Source organism: Solenopsis invicta, chromosome 7, assembly GCF_016802725.1.
Source record: "Solenopsis invicta isolate M01_SB chromosome 7, UNIL_Sinv_3.0, whole genome shotgun sequence".
Lineage (NCBI taxonomy): Eukaryota > Metazoa > Arthropoda > Insecta > Hymenoptera > Formicidae > Solenopsis > Solenopsis invicta.
Window position 1 is genome coordinate 12915877 of NC_052670.1, and position 16378 is coordinate 12932254.

Consider the following 16378-nt stretch of genomic DNA (forward strand, 5'->3'; position numbering starts at 1 on the left):
CCCAGACCCAAAAATGTGTTTCCGTATTTTACAAGATCGGTATGTTTAAGGGTTAATTCTAAAAACTTACGTGAAACTTTTGAAATAGCTAATTAATTGAAAATTAAATAAAAATATCAACAATTTTCATTATATTTATAGAAATTAACATTATTTTATTGGCGCATGTGATGAGTATTAGTTATAAATTAAATATTTCATGCGTAAATTATATACTAATCTATGAAAATAGGTGCAACATACTTACATTTTGTAGCAATTATTATTATAAAATGTGCATAATTATATATATTTTAACATATATAATTACGTATGATAAATATATAGAATTATATATAAGAAATTTTTTCCCGGGAAACCTTCTTTATGACAATAAAAAGTTCTATATAAAATAAATTTAGCACGATTATATTATTATTAGCTACATAAATGGATAAAAAATTAACAAAAATTATACATGATACCTTTTTAAAGTAGTCTTCGCACATACAAAACAAAGTGTCACTTATTAAATTTTTGCCCATAAGATTTATCATATTTCTCATTTATTTCACATTTTTGTAACTAAATGTGGCTTATTCTAGTAATTTATATTTAAATCATTATTATATCTTTCTCATATATATATATATATATATATATAATATATATATATATATATATATATATATATATATATATGTATATACTTTCAGGTACAAATAAAAACAAACGTGGTATAAACGGGTACAAACGATTCTCTTTCGAATGCCGTTGGTCGTTTTTCGATATCTTATAAAATGACTAAATTCTCGGAGGAAGGGGGGGAGGGGGGAATTTCACACCGGTTTAAAGTTAGCGCCCAACTAACAAATTTTTAAATTTTGTTTATGCCGTTCGAAAGAGTTTGTACACGTTTGTACCTCTTTTGTTTTCCTTTGTACCTCAAGAGGTCCGGAAATATAGCGCTTTAAAGACGAGGGCTGTAATTCATATGTGTATTAAATTTCCAATTCCGTCCATCATGTAAAATTAATACACATTTTGAATAAAATTCTGTAGTAAAATCTATAATTTATTTGCAATTACTGTTTTCTTTACTATAAAAAGTTGCATAATAACAAAAAACTTTAAATTTATTTCATATTAATATTAACTTCTCACTGTATGTAAAACGGATATGTATCCAACTGACGTTTTTAGTAACTGAAAAAACACATTTTTTAATAATATCATTAATCCTATAATTCTAAATAATTAGTACAAACATTTAATGTAATAAATAAGATAATAAAAAAAGTTTAATTTTATATTTTTAAAAGTTACATGAATTGTATAAAAAATTTATCATTTTATTGCGAAATAAATTTTAGTAGGAATAATAACAATCATACTTTATAATATCTTACACTGCAAAATGTTGCCATCGTTACAGGAAATACTTTACCAGCAGTAAGATAAACTGGTTTAGAACCTCTTATCATTAAAAACAACAAGCTTTGAGTTACTTTTGGATTCATGGTGTACCATTTATTACAGTAAGCCGCATAATATATCTTATTACACTTAAAATCAAAATAATATCAAAATTTTTATATTTTTAAGTTAAATATATTACATACATTCTCTAGTAATTCAATAAAAGTTAATTATCGATCAACATGTTGGTTATTATAAATTCATATCTTAACGCTTTCTACTATCTACGTAAATTTTTTTATTGCAAAATTAAACTGTATTCTCAAGTCTAAGAATTTACTTACTAATAAAAAAAAATTTTTGCAAGTTAATCTAATAAAGATTAAACAAAATTATTATTTTATATTATATGTAAGTGAGCATAAGCTTTTACTGCATGTGAGAAATATTATATTCATTGCATCATAAATTAAATATTCCTTTCAAAATTATATAGTAAACTATTTAGAGAAACTTACAAAATATAAAGTTTATAAGATTTTTTAAATAAAAAGAAAAATATTCAACTAACCTGGGCAACCAAGATCTCACCAAGGGCACAGTATAGGCACATATGTACAAATATATTAAGTACAGTGGATGCAAAATATACCAAGTGAGGTAATGATATATTATTTCCTTCATCAAATAACTAATTAATTTACAAAATAAGACAAAGATTTTTCAATACTTAAACTAATTCAGAAGTTTATAGTAATGTTTTATCACTAAATATTAATTAATTTACTTTATATCAATTTAGTTTTCATATAAACTTTTAAAACACTTACAGTAATTATCCGGAAACCGTAGAAAGCAAAGAGTAACGCAAAATATACGAATAAGAAAAGAAGTATTACATTATACGTATCTTCAATAATGTCAATAGCTCTGTAAAAGATGGCTCGTATTACATATAAATAAAGTTGAACACGTATTTGAAATAAATTATTTTAATATGTAAAGATCAAACCTAAGTAAGCGCATATGTCTTGTTATACAACTCTTCAGTGCCTCGTAAGAATTTATACATTCATCTAAATTGGTTAAACGGTTCTTCAAAATATCTAACTGGCCACATATATGGAAAACTAATAATCCAAGAAAATTATCAATTCCACTATAGGACATCATAGCAAGAATAATATAAATAGTTTGGCTAATAAATGTCAATTCATACTGTGGACTTTTTGTTACATCGTAAATATAATGAGTTTGTAAAAGCAATGGTTTTCCTGGATCAGTAATATTGGTCACAGTTCTCATCGATATTTCAAAGATAGGTAGAATGGTAACAAAAAAGCATGTTGTTCCCATTACGCAATATGCGATTGTAATAATTATGCGTGCACACTGTGCCCTTCTGATCATTACGTTTCTGTCTTGTGCATTTTTCAACTTTACCCAATCCTCCACGATCATGTTCATGATCGGTACAATAGCTTGAATAATGTCAATGTTAAAAACTTCAAAAACACACTTTATAAATTATTATTAAAAGGAATACGGGTTATTACAAGTTTGATCATAAATGGCAACAGTAAACAAATTTATATGGAATGTATTTTTATTTTTTAAACAGAAAAATAATCTTACAAATTATAAAAAACAAAAATATTAGAATGAATAGTAAGAAAGCCTTCATCGGTCGTAGCTAGGTGTTAGTGCTTTTTATTTTTATTTATGTGATTTAATATACTTCTTCAAATTCAACCAGAATGTGCGCCGAATTAATTTTTGGTTATAACACAGCATGTCGAATAAGAATTAGTAATATCACTATTTATCCATAGGTCCAATAACATATTTATATTAAATTAATTAATTTAATATAATATTTGATGCTGATTTGCATCTATATACCCATTCCCCCCTGAAAAAACTGTAAGAAATTTATTGCGAAAAGTAACACCCCATCCAGGGTTTAAACCTGGCACCTCCGGAATCTCCGGTCCCGGTATCTTACCACCTCGACCACTGGGGCACAGTGATAGTTCTCGCAATATTGGTATATGAGTGACAACGCATTTCTAGGCGCGTGATTCAAATTACAAATATGTAATTTGACCTGCCAGATATGTAATTTGATCTACATATTTCTAATTTGAATCACGCGCCTAGAAATGCGTTGTCACTCATATACCAATATTGCGAGAAATATCACTGTGCCCTAGTGGTCGAGGTGGTAAGACACCGGGACCGGAGATTCCGGAGGGGCCAGGTTCGAACCCTGGGTGGGGTGTTATTTTTCCCAATAAATTTCTTACAGTTTTTTCAGGAGGGAATGGATATATAGATGCAAATCAACATCAAGTATTATATTAAATTAATTAATTAAATATAAATAGTGATATTACTAATTCTTATTCGACAAGCTGTGTTATGACCGAAAATTAATTCGGCACACATTCTGGTTGAGTTCGAAGAAGTATATTAAATCACATAAATAAAAATAAAAAGCACTAAGACCTAGCTACGACCGATGAAGGCTTTCTTACTATTCATTGTTGTTACACTATCGGTCCAATAACATATTTGTAAAAATATTAGACTTGTAATATGCAGTATTCGTTGCATTATAAATTCAGTCATATTTATATAACTATAATTATTTTATCTATATAAATAAGTGTATACAATTTTTCAAATAACATTCTATTAATATTTTTATATGTATACATATTAATTAATGAAATCAGAATATACGTATATTAGATTGTTGCAAATGAAATAGTCATTTCTAATGTAAACTCTCTACCTTTGTAGTTTAGCTTTTTGTTATGTAAATAATTTTGCTTACGTGTGACTCGAAAAGCATATGTTTGTATTAAAATATGTACAATTTTATTCATAATATAATTTACTTGGTTATTAATTTAAAAAAAATTTTTGAAAAAAATAGTTTTAAAAAATAAAATCGACGTAAAACGAGATTCATCAAGTTCATTGGTAGAAAGATATACTCGTAAATGTACTTATATCGAAGAAATATATTGAAGAAAATGGAAATTATTTAATTATTACAATATATTATACATTTGTACAATCAAATCAAAATCATGTCAAAATTCAAAAACGTCCATTTTATTTGCAACTGTTTAATATCAGTTTTACTTCAAAAAGTAACTTATTTATATTCTTAAAAATGTATTACGTAAATAGTTTAAATGTAAAAAACACGGTCAGTATATTTATTTTTTAAGAAATGTAGAAAAAAATACATTGATACAATCAAGCCTTCATTTAAATTAAGATATATACAAGATATAACTGATTTCATTCATATAAATAAATTTTAATTATTTTAGAATACTTAGATGTATTTCTAAAGTATTAAATATATTAATTATAACACAATATTTAAGTTATATTCTCGTATTTTATAGTTCACATAAATAACCAAAAATATTATAATTTTTACCTTCTTTTTTCCACCAGAAAATTGCGATTCTCATCGAGCAACTTATGGCCGGTAGAGTAAATTGTAAATTATCTAACATTAATATAACGTCTCCAAAAATTCTTATCAAAGAATGTATAGAAGGAATAAGCACACCCAACGTTATACTCAAAAAAACGGCGAGCACTCGAAAATTGCACATTAACTTCTGTCGAAAAGTTTGTGCACCTTTAGGCCAGAGTCCAACCAAATTTAAAGTGAAACGATTCAGTTTCACCGCCCATTCGAAATCTACCTGCAAAAATCTACATAAGTACACAGTTTATCAAAAAAATTACGTGAACTAATTTAAAAAAAAATGCATAAGTAGTGTTATTCTTAATTGTATGATAAAAATTCAAAAAATAGTAAACAATAATAAAACAATCACTTTAGTTTTTAATTTTGTTAATATTTTGTAATAATAATTCAATAATTTAATATAAAATACAGCATTACAAAAAGAGAATTTGAATTTTTTAATTGCTGTCATTAATCGCACAAATTTCAATAAAAATATTTATATTAAGATTTTCCCGGTTACAGTTACAATTATCAAGACAATAAACACCTTGGTTTCCATTATATTTTGAACTTTCCATATCGAATGTTATGTAGAGACTGACGTCTATTTCTCTTCCATAAATCGACGTAACCTCGTAGTCAGTAAAAAACATTTCTCGCGCATGCCCCCAATAATCATTTTCAAGGGAGACGAATACGGGATGATCCTCTTGTAATAATGTGTATTAATTATTCACCCTCGCTTGAAGTTTCCATCACTTCACTATTGAATGTCGCAAGCAAAGTTCGAGGACAAAAAGTTTAATAATAGATAGACTCCGCAACAAAAAAAAAGAAAAACGAGTGTATGCACCTACTTTTTTTATAATCGGCTATAGCTAATAATTATACAATAGTCTAGTATAATAGTCGAGATACAATACCATTAAAATATCCATTGATGACAATAGTTGCAGGAATCTGTGTTCATCGCATTATTTCTTCCTTCTTTATTTTCTATATAATTCTATATAATCTTTCGTCGTTATTGTTGGATAATGGATTAAATAATCAACTAAATTTTGAAATATAAATGTGGAAATATAAAATAATCGTTTTTAAGAAAATTGTACAGTATTTATTATACAATAATAACGATTACTAATAAGTAAATATTACTTTTTTTAACAAAGTATAAAAAGCACTAAGTATGTATATATGCTCATTAAAATAATTATTATGCGAAACATTGTAGTTTTAACCAACATTGTAATTTTTACTATTAGTGATGTTAAATGTCGTGCAAATTAAATATGATTTTATATACACGACAAAATCTATAAAATCACATAAAAAAGGTCTTATAAGAATAAAACTATACGCCAAGTATATAAAACAATCCAAAATATTCAAAGTTAAATTAAAAATTAATTGCTCAAAAATGAGCAAGTATATGAAGTCCATTAGTACTGTTGACAAAATATGACTAAAAATACTCATATAGATATTATAGTATAAAACAGAATTAAAGTATGAAAAAATATTAGACTTGGAATGTCCGACTCACGTTGGTTTAATTTATATATATGCTTTATCAAATCGTAAATATTAAGTCTAAACATTATTAAGCATACCCGTCAAAAAATAGAAGAGATTTGAACGGATCTAATCAAATAATATGATTGAGAGATAGACTATATGTTTTAGGAAAATAGATATTTATGGACTCAGGTTTCATGATTAATGTTAGAATTAAATTTCAGATTTTATCTATCATTTAATGAAATTCGTAGCTATTTCTAATAGAATCCTATAGTAAAATCTATAATTTATTAGCAATTAGATATTAATATTTATATAGTACTTATACTACCGCTTTCAATAAAAATCTACATATCAAAGGAAGTTCAAATTTGTCTCATTTAGGTACTTGTTACTGTATGCAGAAGTGATATATATCCAACTGATGTTTTTAATAACTGAAAAAATTACACTTTTTTAATAATAGAAATAATATAATTCTCATAAGAAAAGAAAAATCGCCAATACTGACTCAGATTTTTTAAAGTAACATACTCTTATTTCTCTGAAACTAAAGATTACACTACATTAATAGTGATAAAAATATCATCTGCTTAAACGTTAAATCATAAAAGAAATAAAAAGTTATCTATGCCTTGTTCTAATATAAAATCTAAATACAAATTTTTCGAATAAAAAAATTAAATTTTAATTTCTTTTGCAAATAAATTGAAAAATGGAAAATAAATATGTTTTTATGCGTTATTTTACATGCTTATTAAAATTACTTCCTAAAATAGTTTATATTTTTTTTCATATTTTTTTATTATCCAGTTTTTATACAAATTGCTGTGAAGTGTAAATCCATACGCTACTCTTTCAAAAATCGACAAAAATATAAATATATTGATACATATTTCATAAACCAATTGTGTATTTTATTTTTAATAAATCTAATAATTAATTTTTTAAAGAAACTATTTTTATAGATATTATTCATTTTAAGAAATTTTGCACCCCCCGATAACCTTAATACATTTCGACAAAGTCGTTAACGTAAGTAATCTTCAGAATAATTTTAGTCGTCGCACATTCTTTGTAAAAAAGTTATTAAAAAATAAAGTTATCAATATCAATGTGTACTTTCTTAGCGAAGTAAGGCCCACCTAGTGAATTTCCGCACTTCCTATGGGAGGGCAGAAACTCTCCACGTTCACACTGTACTTTCAAAGCAAAACAAGATCCATCTCCCTCTGCTTACAAGCCAAAACAAGGTCATAATTATTCTGTTCCACATGATTTTCCACAATACAATTGCAAACTTCGTTTGTCTAATTAAAAAAAGAAGTGGGATAGATCTAATGTAGCGTGTTAAATTGAAAACCCACAAACTTTTTCCTAACTTTACGTTAATCTTCAGTTTTTAACTATTTGACAATTAATCACTTTTTAAAGAATAATGAGTGACGGTTAATATCTTTTGAAGATCACTATAAGTCATGGTATCAGTAACATGTATTCAAGTCAAAGTTATCAGAGCTGACTTTGTCTCCTTTAAAGAATAGTCATCAAACTTCTACACTACAGGATAAAGCCTGTATTGTGTCTATTATATTAGTTTTAGGACCCAACTTCTCAGACATTTATATTAGATCATGTTACAAAAATATTAATTATTGTAATATGAGATTAACAGTAGTATAAAAATTGCTGCTCCATTTGATGAAAAGACAAATATTTGGTATATATGTATATGTATTTATTTTTTACAGTTTTATTTTTAATTTTTTGTTAAAAAATACAATCAAAAATATAGTGATATGACAATATTGGCGATCTTCCTGTAGAATAATTAAAATTTATTACAATGAACAGAGATGACATAAAACAAAAGATTAAAATATTTTATTTAAGTACTTTATATTTTTAAACGTGATATAAACTAAGTAAAAAATATAAATCTCAAGTGGCAAACAAAATTGTGTAACAATTTAATGTAATAATTATTGTCAAACATAACGATATCTTACACTGCAAAATGTTGACATCGTTAAAGGGAATATTTTTCCAGCAGTAAGATAGATCGGTTTAGAGCCTCTTGTCATTAGAAACAACAAGCTTTGAGTCATTTTTGGATTCATGGCGTACCATTTATTACTGAATGCCGCATAATATATTTTATTACACTTAAAAGTATTAAAAGTATTTTAGACAAAAATTATAATAAAATTAATTTTTAATAATTAAATAACAGTTATTTATTAATTGCAAATTAATTAACATACTAGTCAAACGCAGATTTATGTCCTTAATTTTTGACATTCTATTCTATTACAAAAATTAATTTAAATGCTTAACCCTTAAACACGTAAGTGGATCTGAGAGACCCCATATTTCGAACGCTTGCTATGTGAAGACGGAATGAAATAGAAGGTTCGGACCAAGACGTAAAAAAAGTTTGAAATCTCCTCTTTCGATTGATATGATTGATCAACTTTTTTGGTCAACTAAAATTCGAACGGCACGGCAGCAAAGTTTTGTTAGGGTCAATGCGACCCATATAGTGTGTAAATGAAACTTTTTTTGCGATTATTTTATATAAAATGCTGCAGAAAAGAGTTTTTCCGAAATATATCATAACATATCAATTTTCAATTTTAGACACGATTTAATCAAAAATACCTCATATTCGCCTTGTTACATAAGTACATTTTTTAATAAAAATAACAATGATATAATTTTCTTTTGAACGTATGAATTTTTAGCTTTAAAACGCCGTATTGTAAAGTTCTTCAATGTTTTTTGTTGCAAAGATATGATTTTTTTTAAGTGGATTTTTTAGATGCAAAAAAATACCTCATATTCTCCATGTTACATAATTATACTTTTTAAAAGAAATGACTTTACAAAATTTTGTTTTGAAAATGTGACTCTTTAGCTTTAAAACGCCGTATTTGAAAGTCCTTAAAAGTTTTTTATTGCAAAGATATGATTTTTTGAAGAAAAAGTGGATTTTTGACTAATTTCTCATTTTTGCTTAATGGTTTTTCTTTTATAACTTCACGATAAATTATTTTTCGGCAATGCCGATTGTCAGTCGCAGTCACACTCTTAAGATTTTAAACTTCTATTTAAAAAAAAAAAAAAAAAAAATCGTAGAAAAATATTGATTGTAATCAAAGTTATAGCTTCTCAAAGTTGAAAAAGTCTCCCAGACCCAAAAATGTATTTCCGTATTTTACAAGATCGGTATGTTTAAGGGTTAATTCTAAAAACTTACGTGAAACTTTTGAAATAGCTAATTAATTGAAAATTAAATAAAAATATCAACAATTTTCATTATATGTATAGAAATTAACATTATTTTATTGGCGCATGTGACGAGTATTAGTTATAAATTAAATATTTCATGCGTAAATTATATACTAATCTATAAAAATTGGTGCAACATACTTACATTTTGTAGCAATTATTATAAAACCATATATTCAACTTACCTGTGCAAATAAAATCTCGCCAACGGAGCAATATAGGCACATATGTACGAATATATTAATTACGCAAGATACAAAATACGTCAAGTGAGAGAATGATACATCATTTCCTTCATCAAATAACTAATCAAATAATAAAATGAGACAAAAGACTGTTTTTTTTATAATAATTGAAAGATACATGATAAGATCTATGATAAAATATCATGTAAGTTTATAATGTTTTTCAACTAAAAGTTATTCTTTTGTTGTAAATAAGAATCAATTTATTGAAACTTTAAATAAATTCAAAATATACTACGTAATACTTACAGAAATTGCTTGGAAACTATAACAAGTAAAATGTAACGCAAAATATGCGAATAAAAAAAGAAGGATTATATTATATGTATCTTCAATAATGTCAATAGCTCTGTAAAAAATAAACTACATTAAAAATAAACTACATTACATATTATTAGGTATAGGAGTATTGATTACATATTACAAATAGAATATTTTAACTTATAAATATCAAACCTAAGCAAGTGGATATGTCTTCTTATACAACTTTTTAGTAGCTCGTGAGAATTTATATATTTATCAAATCTTGTTAAGTGATTATTCAAAATGTCTAATTGACCACATATATGAAAAACTAGTAATGCGAGAAAATTATCGATTCCACTATAAGACATCATAGCCACAATAGTGTAAATAGATTGGCTAATAAATGTAAATTCATATTGTGGACTTTTTGTTACATCGTAAACATAATGAGCTTGTACAGGAACTAGTCTGCCTGGATCAGTAATATTGGTCGTAGTTCTCATCGATAATCCAAAGATAGGCAGCACAACAAGGAAAAAACATGCTGTTGCCATGATGCAATATGCGATTGTAATAATAATGCGTGCACACTGTGCCCTTCTAACCATTACGTTTCTGTCTTTTACACTTTTCCACTTTACCCAATCCTCCATAATCATGTCCATGATCGGTATAACAGCTTAAAGAATATTAATATTAAAAACTTGGAAAACATTTAACAAATAATTATTGAATCGGAAAAGAATACGTTATTATAAATTTAATCATAAGTGGTAAAAATAAAAGTATAAGAAATGCTTTCTTCTCGTCCTTTTTTTATTTTTTTAAGGAAAAGTACTATTACAAATTATATGAAAAATAGAAACGTTAAACTTGTAATATGCAGTTTTTGTTATATTATAAGCTCAATCATATTATTTAAACAGCTATAAACATTTTATTATAAATAAGTAGGGAAAGGTGAGCCAAGACAAAGCTGCGATGTCAGATGGCATATTCTTTGCGCAATTTAAATAAAAAAATCACAATGGAGCATACGTGTTAGTAGTCCCTTGATCATTGAAAGTTACCTATGATCCAGAAAAATAGGCTGCGTTATTGAGCTAAACCATGATTTACATTATTTTGCAATTTCTTTATAACTTTATCTTGTTTTCTTTTCAGTTAAGACATTATTATTACTGTGGTCCTAATGTAAATACATGTGTTTTTGATACAAAATTTAACAGGCTACATAATAAGAATGTTTTCTTTTTATATTTTTTGTTGGTACCTCAAGGGGTGCAAAATTACAGCGCTTTTCAGTTTTTACGTACACCATTTTTCCGGAAACTTGGCCATTTTACAAAAAATCAAAAAACGTCCAATGGTATTCAAAAGAGCGTTTGTATTCGTTTGTACCACCTTTTTTTCATTTGTACCTCAAGAGATTCGGACATAAAAAAATTAAAAAGCGTAAAACTAAAAAGCGCTGTATCTTCGAACCTTTTCAGGTACAAACAAAAACAAAAGTGGTACAAACGGGTACAAACAATTCTCTTTCAAATGTCGTTAGACGTTTTTCGATATCTTATATAATGGCTAAGTTCTTGGTGGAAAAACGGTAAAACTAAAAAGCGCTGTATCTTCGCACCCCTTGAGATACAAACAAAAAGAAAAAAGATACAAACGAGTACAAACAATTCTTTTTCGAATGCTCTTGGTCGTTTTTCGATATCTTATAAAATTTCTAAGCTCTCGGTAAAAGGGGAGTAAAACTGAAAAGCGCTATATCTCCGAACTCTTTGAGATACAAACAAAAACAAAAAAAGTACAAACGGATATAAACGACGCTCTTTCAAATGCCATTGGCCGTTTTTCGATATCTTGTAAAATGACCAAGTTTCCGGAGGGAAGAGGTATGTAAAAACTGAAAAGCACTGTATCTCCCTTGAAGTACAAACGAAAAGAAAAGAGGTACAAACAAGTGCAAACGAAGTACAATCAATATGTATTAAACATTTTTGTTTTTTATAAAGTTCGGCGCTAACTTCACACTGGTTAGGTTATGTTACAAAAAATAATAATTATTATAAAATATGCAATAATATAAAAACTGCTATACTAGATAATAGAAGACTCTTGGTATTTATTTGTCTTTAAAGTGTACACCATTTTGTCTACAAGAATATTCCGTCTTCCTCCACCTGTAGGGCAAGACTGGGAACAATGCCTTTTTTTTAAATTTCTTCTAAAAAAAGTTCATAATTTTCTGAAGATTTTATTTAACAATAGTTATATTAAAAAATTGATATCTAAAAAATATTCAAACAGTAAATATGATTCGTTGATTATCAAAAACCTAACTTTTATTGATTACAAAAAAAGAAAAGTATCATGTCCGAGAAATTAGACCCATGTATCCCTATGTATTTTGAGGCTCTGAAACCAAATATGACCTCAGAATTGGCCATCAAATCAGGAATTATTTTACCCTCAAAAAATTGCCAGACATTCCTGGCATATTCGGTTTCAGAACCTTAAAATACATAGGAATACATGGGTCTAATCTCTTGGACATGACACTTTTTTTGTGGCTGTGCTATCAAACTTTAATTACCCTCTCTTGTCTCATATTCACCTGTATATAAGTTTTCGCAAAAAATAATATTTTTATATACACATCATCTAATAGAATTGGATTATATATAGTAAGTTGTTGCAAATAAAATAGTCATTCCTAATGTAAACTATCCACTTTTGTAGTTTAACTTTTGGCTATGCAAATAACATTAGATTAATACAATTTAAAAAGTATATAAATATTTGCGTTAAAGTATGCGCAACTTCGTTGATAGTAGTATACGTAACTTTGTCCGTTTATAATTTAAAATAAAAAATAAGGAAAGCATAATTTATTTATGAATTCAAATTCAATCAAAGTACGATCAAAAGAACATAAAACATTATTATACGAGTTATTACCTCGATTACATTGTGAATAACCAGAATTTTGGGACGTTAATTTGAGAAATATATATACAATAACCTTGAAAATTTATTATGTATCAATGCGCCATTGACAATTGATAGTACAATTTTAAAAAACATAAATGAAACCAATTCATGTCTAAAAGTTGGCAAAATTGCTAAAAAAAAAAAATTGACGTTATGTACGAAAAACTGCTCATTTAGCAACCGGCATTAAATATTAGTCAAAAGATACAAAGTTTATTTACTACAAGATAATGACCAATTATAAGCTACAAAATAAATTATAAAAAAGATTACACAATAATGTATGAATTTCTCCCTCACCCTCTTGTAGCGTACTTGATTTGCTGATTCGACCCGACTCCGAGTCAATGTATGTTCTTTTTAGCTGCATTTTTGCACAATTTGTCTTTTCTTTTATAGCTATAAAAGAACAAATATTGACTCGGAGTCGAGTCGAGTCAGCAAATCAAATACGCTATTATTCTCGTGACATTTCATCAACAAATTATTACGTATTTAAATGTCTCGATAAATTTTTTTTGATTACAAGAACAATTTTAAAAATAAAATAAATATAAAATAATCATTTATCAAGTTTTGACAAAAAAACATTAATGTATAATGTAATTTATATCGCCTTGGAGAAGTGAATTGAGGAGAATAGAAATTATTTTAATTAAAGTACATTCTACGTTTGTATAATACAATTAAAGCTTAATGTCAAAATATAAAAACACCCATTTCATTTGCAACAACCTAATAAAAATAGAAAGTATTAAATATATAAATTATAATACAATATTTAAGTTATATTCTCGTATTTTATAGTTCACATAAATAACCAAAAATATTATAATTTTTACCTTCTTTCTTCCACCAGAAAATTGCGATTCTTATCGAGCAACTTATGAGCGGTAGAGTAAATTGTAAATTATCTAGCATTAATACAAGGTTTCCAAAAATTCTTATCAAAGAATGTATAGAAGGAATAAGCAGACCAAACGTTATACTCAAAAAAACAGCGAGCACTCGAAAATTGCACATTAATTTTTGTCGAGAAGTTTGTGCACTATTAGGCCACAGTCCAATCAAATTTAAAGTGAAACGATTCAGTTTCACTGCCCATTCGAAATCTATCTGCAGAAATATATATATAAGTTTAAAGTTTATTAAAAAGGTTACCTATAATTATCTATTAATTTAAAAGAAAAATGTACCAGTAAACTGCCATTAAACATTTATCTAGAATATATTATTTAATATAGAATGAGAGAATATTTAGAAAAACTTCACTTAATAATGAGACAAATTCACAAAATAATGAAAAACGATAAAACAATCACTCAAGTTTTCAAATTAGACATAACTAATGCTTTGTAAGAATAATTCAATAAATTAACACAAAATACATCACAAAAAAAAGTTCAATTTTTATCATTAAATAATATCATTAATCACACAAATTTTTACGAAAATATATAAATTCTTTCCCAATTACAGTTACAATTATCAACACAATAAACACCTTGGTTTCCATTATATTTTGAACTTTCCATACCGAATATTGTATAGAGACTGACGTCTGTTCCTCTCACATGAATCGACGTAACCTCGTAAAAAACATTTCTCGCGCCTGCTCTCAACAATCATTTTGGAGAAAACGAATATACGATCCCCACCTGTAACAATGTGTATTAATTATTCACCCTCGCTGGACGTTTCCATCACTTCAGTGTCGAACACTGCAGGTAATAATTCGTGAACAAAAAACTTAATAATAGGTAGATGTAGCATTAACGAAAAAAAAAAAAAAAAAAACGAACGTATGCACCCACTTTTTTCTACAGCTATAGCTAATAACTATACATAGTATAATAGTCGATATACAATACCATTAAAATATCCGTTGATAGATAACAATAGTTGCAGGAATCTATGTTTATCGCATTATTTCTTCCTTCTATATTTTCGGTATAATTCTATATAAGCTTTTGTCATTATTATTGGATAGTGAATTAAATAACTAAATAAATTTTGAAATATAGTAAAATACAATAAAATAATCACTTTTAAGATAATTATACACTTTATCGTATTAATAATTATCACAAAGCTTACTCTTTTAAGAAAAGATGAGAAGTGTTAAGTGTGTTTATGTGCTTATCAAAATAATTATTATGGGAAACAATGTAGTTTCAATCAATCTTTATGATTTTCGACAATGCCAATAGTGCAGTTACATTTCTGAGATTTTAAACTTTCATGCAAAAAGAATAAGATTGTTGAAAAATATTAATGGGAACCAAAGTTATAACTTCTCAAAGTTGAAAGTATTCCAGACTAAAAAATGTGTTTACCTATTTTACAAAATCGATGTGTTTAAAGCTTAAATACTAAAATAAAACTTCCAAAAAATGAATTTCTTCTAATAGTTAGAATAATATTTTACAATTACATTGTCCCCACGTTTTGACATAGAAGCATGATTGACTGACAGATATATATTTCTAACATATTATGTTAGAAATTACAAATGTGTGCTCCTATGGTAAAATATAGGGGCAACCATTATCGAATACCCTGTGTGTATGTGTGTGTGTGTGTGTGTGTGTGTGTGTGTGTGTGTAATAATAATAATAATAATAATATATGACAATACCCACATAGCACGTAATATTTCTGTAATATCACAGAAATATTACATATTACTGTGAACTATCATAGAAATATTACTGATATTATACAGTGATAATGACATTGAAATATTCCAGTAATATCACAGGAATATTACTGTGATATTACACAGTAATAATAGCGTTAAAATATTCCAGTGATATCATTGCAATATATTGTTGCAATATTTAATCCCAAAGAACTAGGTAATGTCAAATGACATTTCTATTATGTCCTATTAATGCAACGTCACTATCTCTTTGATTAATTTCGATATTTTCAGTATCCATAATATTCTTGGTAATTTTGGTATCCTATAGAAGAAATCTACTTTCAAATAAAATAATAATGTCTTTGCCCTTTCATGGAATGAAAGTAAGTTAAGAAAAAGTATTAATTAACTTTATTATTAGTTTAGATATTTACTTAGTTTATCCTTTAAACTGTATATATAAACTAATGTACGCTCTTCTATGTAATCTATCAATTTAATTATTGCTTTACAACTCGATCAATAATGATTTCA

The 16378-nt window shown here is 26.7% G+C and overlaps 1 protein-coding gene across 1 annotated transcript; it reads right to left on the minus strand.

Moving 5' to 3' along the window:
* Window positions 1-1033: 1033 nt before the first annotated feature.
* On the minus strand, window positions 1034-14396 carry LOC105206266. The gene is made up of 12 exons (XM_039451989.1): window positions 14043-14396; window positions 10414-10882; window positions 10207-10306; window positions 9898-10017; window positions 8416-8586; window positions 5448-5625; window positions 4859-5128; window positions 2411-2879; window positions 2229-2328; window positions 1970-2089; window positions 1374-1544; window positions 1034-1185 (listed from the first exon to the last, which is right to left on the minus strand). The coding sequence occupies exons 1-12, from the start codon at window positions 14221-14223 to the stop codon at window positions 1132-1134; spliced, it is 2403 nt and encodes an 800-aa protein (XP_039307923.1). The 5' UTR covers window positions 14224-14396; the 3' UTR covers window positions 1034-1131.
* Window positions 14397-16378: the final 1982 nt, after the last annotated feature.